General features: G+C 52.7%; 1 protein-coding gene across 1 annotated transcript; it reads left to right on the top strand.

Annotated features, from left to right (window-relative positions):
* Positions 1 to 459: 459 nt before the first annotated feature.
* Positions 460 to 3,892, top strand: LOC139025586 (proteoglycan 4-like). Its single transcript, XM_070440724.1, has 4 exons — positions 460 to 474; positions 1,442 to 2,471; positions 2,940 to 3,106; positions 3,575 to 3,892. Exons 1-4 carry the CDS (start codon positions 460 to 462, stop codon positions 3,890 to 3,892), a joined length of 1,530 nt encoding a protein of 509 aa, XP_070296825.1.
* The last annotated feature ends 6,419 nt before the right edge of the window (positions 3,893 to 10,311 follow it).

The following is a 10,311-nucleotide window of genomic DNA, read 5'->3' as shown; positions in this document are numbered from 1 at the left end:
GTTGGAGGGGACAGCGGGAGGGAGGGGTAGGAGACGGGGTGGAGGGTGAGTTCAGATGGTTGGGGAGGGGTGGAGTGAGCGGGGAGGAAGTGGCGCTGTAGGAGGACGGGGTCGGTGGTGAGGCTGTTAGTGACGTGTTGCGTTGGAGCTGAGTGGCTGAGGAGCCAAGGGAGGGAGGTGGGGACTTGGCAGCGTGGTCGGGGAGTGGATAGTGGGTGCGACTTTTAGTGTGTGGAGCGGGGGGTTATTTGGGGAGGGGAGGTGACAGGGGGGGTGAGGGGGGAGGGACGGGGGGTGAGGGGATGAAGCGGGGGGGAGTAGCGAGCGGGGATTGAGGCGGCGTCTGGGAGGGGAAGGAACCCGTGGGGAGGGCAGGAGCGACAGCGGGGGGAGGTCTGGGCTAACGAAGAAAACACGGTTGGGGACGGGATCGGAGATGTAAAGAGACTCGGGGCGACGATGGGTCTGAGCGCGGTGAGAGAATTAAATTGGCGGGAGAGGGAAGAGCAATAAGGTTGTGTATCCATGAATGTTTGATCATTTTTCTGTAGCTCTCATTATTCTGAGCATGTTCGAGGAGAGGGAGGTGGAGAGAGTTTTCGAACGGGGTACGGTGAACCGAACATTTAGACAAGGGCGGAGAGTTGTGTGAGGCTGAGGATTGTAGCAAGCTTGGTGTTCGATGGGAGAAGACGGAGCTGGTTAAGGCACTTAGGAGATGGGCGAGAGATAACCCGCGGCGGTGGGAGGGGGAAGGACGGGGGTGTAAGAGGAGAGACGTGTGATGGGATCTGAGATTCTTGTGGAGAGGAACAACATCAGTACATGCACTGGCACCTAGGGGACGTGAGGGAGAAACAAGTAGCAGTGTGGACAAAAAAAATGTACAACACAGAACAAGCAACAAACATTGTTAAAAACCAGAACAATAAAAGTGACAAAGGGTAGCAAGCGAATGATAAACCCACCCATACACCCTGCGTTCAAGTAGCTCGAGAAGTAACACCAGCCCATATTAGGTACAGTTCTGAACACAGCCACCATCCCCCACCGGCTCTAACACAAGGCCCGCGAACATCCAACCACAGCTCCCGGGGAGGCCAACACGGCCCCACGAACAGCAACGCTACATCCCCGGTGGGGCCAGCACCCAGGGTGCCCCACCGTTTCAATTACTCACAGCAAGCCCATTAGGAACACTGCCCTCGCCAACCAAACACATCCCTGCCCCACGAGGGCCCATCACAGCATCAGGGGCCCTCCGGAACCTAACAGCGACGCCCACGAGATGACGAAGCAGCACAACACACCCGTCGCCAGACACAGCGCACGAAACAAAGCAAGCCCCCGGCCAGACCACATCCCCTAAACAGTCGATACATGCCGCCGCGGAGAACCAGAACCACTGAAATCCCACGGAAACACACCACCACCCCCGCAGGGCATACGACACCGGCCGGCCGAGCAGAGAGACAGCCCCAAGAGAAGCACACCACAACCCCCGGGAAGAGAGGACAGGCCGAACACAGAGCCCGAGGAGCAAACACCACAGGACCCACCGGGCCAGACAACACCCCCGGGGCCAGAACACAGCCCCGGACACACAGGCCACCACCCGGAGGGAGCCGAACGAGGCATGACCCGAACACAAACAGCCCCCGGGGAGCAGACAGACAGCCCGGAACACCCACACATCCCCGGGCATAGCAACAGTCCCAAACACAACACACCCCCGGGCCACACAAGAGCCACGAGAGCACCAATCACAACCCCGGAGGCCAGACACGAAACCCCCAAACAACACTCCGCAGACCGCAGACACACCCCGGAACACAACACGAGCCCCAAACGAGACACATCCCGCGGAAAACCAGACAAGAGCGCACCGCGCACAACAACCAGAGCAAACACAGGCCCAACACCCCGACGGCCGAACACATGTCCCCAGAACCACCCAACGAACATCCACCCGGGCCAAGGAAACACAGCCCACGGGACAACAGCACCGGGAACAGACCGACATGGTGCACCGACGAACAAACACACGAACGCAGCCGGGGCCAGCAGCAAGCACCGAGGAGCAGGAAACACGAGCACAGACCCGGCAACGGGAAGCAGAACAGTGCCCGAACGAAAATCCAGAGCAAGCCCCGCAGTCCGAGACCAACCCCGGAAAGCGACAAACCAGAGACAAGCCCCCGGCCAACAACAGAGCCCGCGAAGCAAAACACAACCGCGCCAGGAGCAGCACACGAGTGACCCGCCGGGAAACACAAGACGAAGACAGACCACCCGGACCAGACACGAGGCCGCTAACACAACACAGACACCCAGCGCACCGAAGACACAGGACGCCGCGGCAGAGAGACCAGAGAAAGACAGACGAGACCCCAGAAACGCAGACAGCACACCCCAGAGGGGACCACAGAAGAGCGAGAATGACCCGCGGAAGGAAGCAAGAGAGACCCGAGGTCCAACACATTCCCCGGACACACACCAACACCCCCGGCCAACACATGCCCCGTAACACAAAACACCACCGAGAAAAGACAGCCCGCGGAGACCACAGACAGCGCCGCCAAGCACGTACGGACCAGAGCGGGAAGCAGTCCTAGAGAAGCACGAGGGCACAACACCGAGACTAGGACAGACCAACGGCGCCGGACGAGGAACTAACAGCAACAAGGCCGGGCGCGAAGAGCCAAGGATCAACAGCCCGAGACGGGGTCACAAGAGCTCCTCGAGGCCAAGACAGGCAAGGCCGGAGAAACCACAAACTGACCGGTCCTCGTGTGTCCTGAGACATTTCCCGAACAGAGCATACACCCTTCACGTCGCGCGCAGAGCGTAGCGTTGCCCGGATCAATGACACCACCAGCTCCCTCCTGTGAAGCCACCACAAGCACCCAACACTCGCACTTCGCCCCATGGTCATCCAGATCATCACCTATTCCGTACAGCAGCCCTAGCACACAGCCACCTTCCAGACACCACCCCCACCGACGCCTCGTCGCCCATACTCGACCACTCCCGAGCCCACCCCACACTACCACTGTTCACTCACCGCTGCAACACATCTATCAGCGCCTGGCGCCGACTCCACGCGGTAACACCAGCACACCCGCATAGGGCACCAAACGATTCGCCCTCGACGTACACAATACTCTCAGCCCCCAGAGTCAACACATCCCCAATCCCAGCTAAACCTACGCCTAGTGCCTAACGAGCAGCAGGGAATAGATGTGCACCTTACGCGGAGACGCATGGCACCACTACCATCGACGACACCTCACCCATCACTGCTAACCCGCTCGCTGAGCGCGTGCAGTCCCGATGAAACACCGAAACCTGCTGCACAAAAACGTCCGAACCAAATGGCAGAGACTGTGTGCTGTAAAGAGAGACAGGTTTCCAGACCAGAGATATAGATAATTGTATACCCAACGCAACAGCACAAAAAAACGCACGCAAGAAAGGACGGGGGCCGCGGGACCGCCGAAGAGCCCCAACGTGAACCGACGGGACCGGACCCCGTGAGATGGGATAGCTCCAGACGCATCTGACCAGTTAAAAGTTCATCATCTTGGAACGACGATGCTCGCTACCGGGGAGCATCGCCAGCATCCTCTTGGGGAACACCGCCGAGACTCCCAACAGGACTCGACCGCACCGTAAGAGCGACCACAGGAGGCGCACCACCGCCGGGAGGGGGAGCCCACAAGACGGGCGAGGACCAGACCCCCGAAGAGCCGCACAGGACGGTGGAGCCTCCGGCCGAAGTCGCCACAGGAACCGCGACGGGACACGCCTTGGGAGGTCATCGCGCAACGAGAGAACGCTTCGACCAGCGCGCCAGCACCAGGGAAACAAGGGAACGCCAAGGGGAGGGTGACTTGCCAGCCCGGATGTAGAGCATAGGAGCAGAGTGGACAGTGAGACACATGGTGGCGGGGTAGCTTGGCCATGAGTCGCTCAAAGGGACCTCATGAAGAAGGAACCGCGCGCACCGGCAAGAGCAAACCACGCACGGAAGAACAGAAACGAAGGGACGGAGACAGACGGGGAGCCAGGCACGCAAGGAGTAGGCCCGCCAGGAGGAGAGGAGGAACCCGAGAGGAATGAAGTGTGCTATGGAACTACAGACATGTACAACACTACGATCAGGTGTGCCTCTCGTGAACGACGAAAGTGCAATCTAGGTGCTGTGCAAGACTACACAGGAAGAAGGCGCCCGGGGAGAGAGGCACGGGCGCAGCGGCACGCCCGCGGAAGAAGGCGCGAGCTCGGGGGCGACGGGCGTGAAGGACGGGGATTAGAAAGGGAGAGAGACAGTGAGTACTAGTAGGGGAAAAGCAAAAGGAGACAGCAACAGACACTGAGCGGGAAGAGGGAAGTGCGCACCGCGAGCTCCCGTGACCGAAGAGAAGAGGAGAGAGACGAGCCGAGAGAGAGGAATAGCAGAGGAGAGAAGAGAGAACGAGAGAAGCAGGAGAAAGAGAGAGGGTAGAAGAGCGCGACCCAAGCGCCAAAGTCACGAGATACACGAAACAAGCCGAGGAAGAAGGAGAAGGCATTCGTGATAAGACCATGACGTAGCATTTAATTGGACAACAAAAAGCGAGACCACGGGCCAAAACACAGGATGACGTCTAGACTGTTCTCACTGTACAAGATAGCATAAGTTAGAATTTAGATAGAAGTAGAATTTAACTTGATTACCTGGATGTACAAAAAGATCAATGTAAACAGAACAACAGAAGAGAAAGGTAGAGAATCTGCATGGAAACTTATACAACGTACTTTTGAATAATTCAGCCGACTAGTAAAATACCAACACGACTAGTGATCATACAGCCACCGGCAAAAAAAGTGAAACACATCAGTCAGCATACTAGCCAACGACCACCAGAACGGAGTGACACAATGGGCGATCGACACGTCTCCAGCACGAAGCATAACCAACACAGATCACGATCAAAATTGCAACTCAATAAACAAGAGTCATATTACGACCGAGGCAGAGATCTGTGTCGTCGAGCTAATTATATTCAGAAACTTAGCAAGGTTTCAACTAGTTTGATCAAAGGTAAAACACCGAAAGAACGACTACGGAAGTTAAAACACAGAACAATAACAGACAACAGAAACATACAGACAGACAACAACATGACAACAGCGACAGACCATACAACAGAGCAGACATGACAGACAATATCGCACAGTACAAAAGCTCGAACTAGGTTTCAGATACAGCACAAGACAGAGACAAATCTAAGCAACAGAATCGAAAACGACTAGACAAATACAAGCCACAGAAAAATGACCAAAACGTCAACCTGCGTATGACAGTCGACCCAGAACATACAAGGCTAAGTCTCTACGACACGACCTTTCCAGTGAGCCATATAGACAAAGCTGCACGGGCTCACCCAATGTACACTAAGTACAGACAACACAAAAAAATAGTGACTATAGTAAAGATCGCAAGAGTTATAGTTATGTTCAATAGGGTAACAACAATAGCAAACTCACAGATATATGACATAGGATAACAGATAGTAATAGATGCATTGCAAGGTGGCCTTCCCTATATAAAGAACATAAGCTTAAACAGCTGTAGTGACAATTGGATCATGGTCACTCGAAAGGGTTACAGACAAGACAAGTGACTAGACAAGAAAACACAAGCATAAGGGACAAATATAAACAAAGATTGGACGGGTAAAGATCGGGGCGGGCTGATATAGAAAACAATCAGAGATAAAGCAATTCCATTCGCACACTGTAGAACACACACACGTTCCACCGTGCAAATAAGATCTCAAAATCCACATAGAAAACAATATGAGCAGCAGAGAACCTCGCCTCAGAGAGTGCTCATCCATCAAAAATCTTGAACTTACAAAGTGCTGGCATCAAGCACTTGGTGAACGTGAGTTGGAGAAACGCGGGAGGATAAAGACTCACACGTAACTCTGCTGTCAGTTTCAGGATTACCAAGTTCACATGGAGATGTGACCAATGCATCTATTCGGCGAGAATGATGAACTGCTGCGTTTGCAAGATGTCACAGTAAAGAACATTTTTAGCGCGGACTAAACAGAGGTGAATAGTATAAATGCGGATATCTGTTTCATTCAGCCTGACAGCAGAATCTCAGTAGCATGCGATCTAACCAAAGCAGGGAGAACCAAAGCTAATTACTCCGCAAAAGATCGAACTGGTAGCGCATATTACGATTTGCTACACAAAACAGATCTTACAATCTGCGACTAGAAGACTATACGCGACGCAAGTGGAAGACCAACCCGGGGGTTTATGGGCGTGCAGTGGCGGCGCAGGCACAGTAAGAGGGCCGCGATGGGATGACATGAGGCGTCAATCATGGTGGGCACTCTCAGCGTGGTAGGAGCTGGTGGGCCCATTCAATTCAGAGTCCTAGCGACTGACCCTCGTCGGACACGAGGGCGGAAGTACTCAAAAACGCCCATAACTGTGAGAATTCCTAGCGATTAACTACACCTGAATACAACATGAGCAAATGTCAGCACGTAGTGTGATAACGGACCCTTAAAGCACATCACATCCCCACTACAGCACACTCCACTCTACTGCCAGTCACAAGAAGCGCACATCTACGCACCACCAACACCAACCATACTTAGCAGTGACACGATCACTAACAAATACCTGAAAGACGAAAACACACAGCACCAATCCACACATTCAACATCTAATACTCAAACCCATAAAAAACAAAATCCAACGACATAAGATCCTAAACAAAATCAAGCACACACACCGATACTCGCCAATTTTCTAGCTTCATGTAATATCTGATAACACCCAGTTTGTCTCAGCACACATAACTGTCCATTTAGCTCATAACACCAACTCGCATCGACGATCTATAACAGCTAAAATGTCTACGCCATCCCATACGATGGGCAAGCAGCGTCAACGATTTAATACAGGACAAAGGCCTACATCGCAGAGTCGAGAAAAGCCGGAACGAAGACAGACAGGAAAGGACCGGCGAAATCTGAAATCCCTACCTTCCAACAAACACAATCAACATATCAGACCATCTTCGAGCCACACAACCACATCATTGCCGCCGGCACTAATAATCAAACGAGTGACACAGAGAGAAGGACTTCGACGGCGGGGACCACAAAGTCGACAGACTCAGACGGGCAAACGCATCTACAGGAAGCACTACACTAACAGAGACTTCAATACGATAATGGCCACAACCTTGGTCAACAAACATCTTACTTTAATCATGAACATTTCGAGCCGGACGAATAACGAAAAGAGAGGCCAACCATAGAGAGGCATGAAAGAGAATGAGGTAGGCAAAAGGCGATTTGCAAAGACACACAGGTCGGAGCCGCACGAAGAGTCGGAACCCGCACGGGAGAGTCAGAAACGTTAGCAAACCGAGACCCGCAAGATGAGCGGAAGAGGGCACAGAAGATGAACCGAACAGACCGGCAATAGCGGACAAGAGAGCATTTGAGACAACTGCCAGGGGCAAGAGGCAGGGATGAGGAAGACCGATAACGGAGCAAGAGCACGACGGCACCACAATTGCCACTCAGACATGCAAGTGCGAGGAACAGCGAACAGAAGCAGGATTTGACCGGAGAATCAGCGGAGAGCCTACCGGCAAGCTAGTAACACGACATAGCTCAACATGGAGGGGGGGGAGTAGCAGGGGCGGAAGCAACCGGACCACACAAGAAGGGAAGGGCAAAACAACCGAACGGGACTCCTGCGACAGAAGGACAAAATAGACGAGGACCTCGCCGCTATGAGAAGAAAGCACAATTGAGACGAGGAGGACTAGACGGAGCTGAAGAGCGACACTAGACGGGAACTTAGCAGCCGAATTGAACGAAGCCAGCAGAGCGACAACAGAGCCGAAGGAAGACAGTATCGAAACGAGCATGACGCGGCGACTGACGGTTGAGGAAGAAACATGACAGAGCAGAAGCAGGCTCGAGGTATGACGAGAGCAATAGAAGGACGACCAGGCTGTGACAGGATTAGACCACAGAAAGACCTTAGCGGCACCCAAGGTCACGAGTTGAACGAAGCAATAGCGACGACGCGGCAGAGGTATGCATAAAGGCATCGAAGCGAAAGCGAGAGCTAAGGCTTAGAACACGACGACAATGACGGACAGCGCATGAGCAATTCAAATAGAAGCAACTTGAGCAAACAGAGAGAAGGCTTGAACGCTTAATGAGGAGGCAAAGTGGGAAGTACCGATGAACGCGAGGCGCAGTTAGAAGAGAAATAGACAGGGAGCAAAAGGCTAGTGGCAAGAAGAACTCGAGACGGAGAGCCATGACGGTCGAGAGAATGAGAAGCAACGGCTGAGGTTGAACCAGACCCATGCGGAGGGGCGAGGTTCAAAGAATGAAAGCAGCGAGCATTGAAACCCAGAATGCGGAGCAGCGGTTGAGTCTGAATCCAGCACACCGAGTATTGGGGCTTTAAATTTAGAACATGATTATGCAGGAACGATTGAAGGTCAACATGCTATGGAAAAGCGTACCGACGTAGAGTGAAAGAGAGCACAGACAGGACCGAGCGGCCTACTGCAGCATCGCATGAACAATTAGAAGAAGAAATCTGGACATACCAGTAGGAGGACACGTCTATTATCGAAGGACATCGCCACTCCCCCTGGCTATTTTCAGGTCGCATCTCCAGTGGATTCAAAAGGCACAGCAGACATGTACGGGGACGACGCGAACAAGTCTGACCCCCGCAACAGATTAGACAGAATCGACAGAAAGATAACCTGCTAGCCAGAACCGACGCACCTTTGTGCATCATATGACTTTATAGCTTATATTACTGCCCCGTAAGGCGGACACAAGCGTAATGCCATTCCTGTTCATGTGACGCAAAACTTGCTCAAGACATCGATCTCATGGCTATCTACTAGATATATTATGATGACTTACGGAGACCCGCGGTCAAGACAACACAAGGCACGAACTCCTGCAAAGGCATGATGACTTGTGATAAGCGACTTAGTAGTTAGCAGATGGCAAGCAACTGGAGTTGAAGAATTCCTCGGATCAGCCAGTGTAGATAGCCATGCCGTGTTGAGGTGAGAAACGAGAACCAGGTGAGTAGAAAATGACCCTGTGCAGAGTCATTGTCTGTGACAGCGTCCATGTATGGCGTCGGGTAGAAGTGGCTATCAGTTATCCTTTGCAAGAGAGGCTTTTTGTGGCGAATTCCAGTGCGGGCTGATTTCAGGGGCAGTGTGCGTTGTCATCGTATAAACAACAAGGACGATGGAAAATCTTAGGGAGGGGAACTATACCGCAAGAGGGTTAATGGGGAAGTGGGATGCAGAAAGTAGAGAGGCAGCTAACAGGAGGGATTGTGTCAGATTGTCGGGTGGATAAGGACAATATGGTAGATGTGCGAATAACAAGTATAAGGGATGCAGCCACGCTGCTCCGGGAAGGAAGTGTCCAGCTTAGCGAAAAGAGCCACAAGGGTTGACCTAGCCGCAACATGCCCGGATCAGGAGCAGTGCGGCAGTCTGTGTCGGCTGTGCTGGGCGGCCACAAGAAAGTAGAGGAGGGCGTGGGGTCAAGCGGAGCCAGATTCCTGAGAGGATCAATAAGTACTCACGACGATAGGTCTACTCAACTCGACCGCAGGGAACACGGGGGGAAAGTCGTAATGCAGCCGAGAAGGCAAAACGAGTTTGGCCATTAATGGCGGAGGTAACCGCAAAAACACGCCGGTCGACAGCGTGGCACGAGAAGTATGTGTGGTGCTTATAGGGAAGATGGTCGCAGAGGCTTTCAGAGGACCGACCTGCTATTGAGTGTCGTGGAGGTACGCATCGTAACAGACACGCCCAGGAGCGCAGGTTGACATTGGATGCAAGGAACCAGATGAGGGAGGGGCACACGTAAGGTGGAAAGGGAGAAAGGTGATTATTTAAGAATAGAAAGCGGGTAGAGGTCTACGCTGGAGAGAAGGATTTTATTTTGCTGGAGTCCATTTTAAAAGAAGCAGAGTTGAGAAACCACTATCGTCACAGATGATTGATAGGAGAGAAAAAAACACATGACACGTTGACGTATAAGCGTGACCCTATCAACTATATAGGAGAAGGAGAAACAGAAGGGAAGAAACGTGAACGTAGTGATAACCCTGAGAGAATTCAAACTATAATTCGAGAGCCGATAAGTTGAGTGCAAGCCTAGTCCACTAGTGGAATAAGGGAAGACCTAAATTGAGTGTAACAAGGTTGAAGAGACAAGGGAA

The sequence above is a fragment of the Salvelinus sp. IW2-2015 genome, unplaced genomic scaffold (assembly GCF_002910315.2).
Source record: "Salvelinus sp. IW2-2015 unplaced genomic scaffold, ASM291031v2 Un_scaffold2898, whole genome shotgun sequence".
Taxonomy (NCBI): domain Eukaryota; kingdom Metazoa; phylum Chordata; class Actinopteri; order Salmoniformes; family Salmonidae; genus Salvelinus; species Salvelinus sp. IW2-2015.
This window is presented reverse-complemented; position numbering and strand designations above follow the sequence as displayed.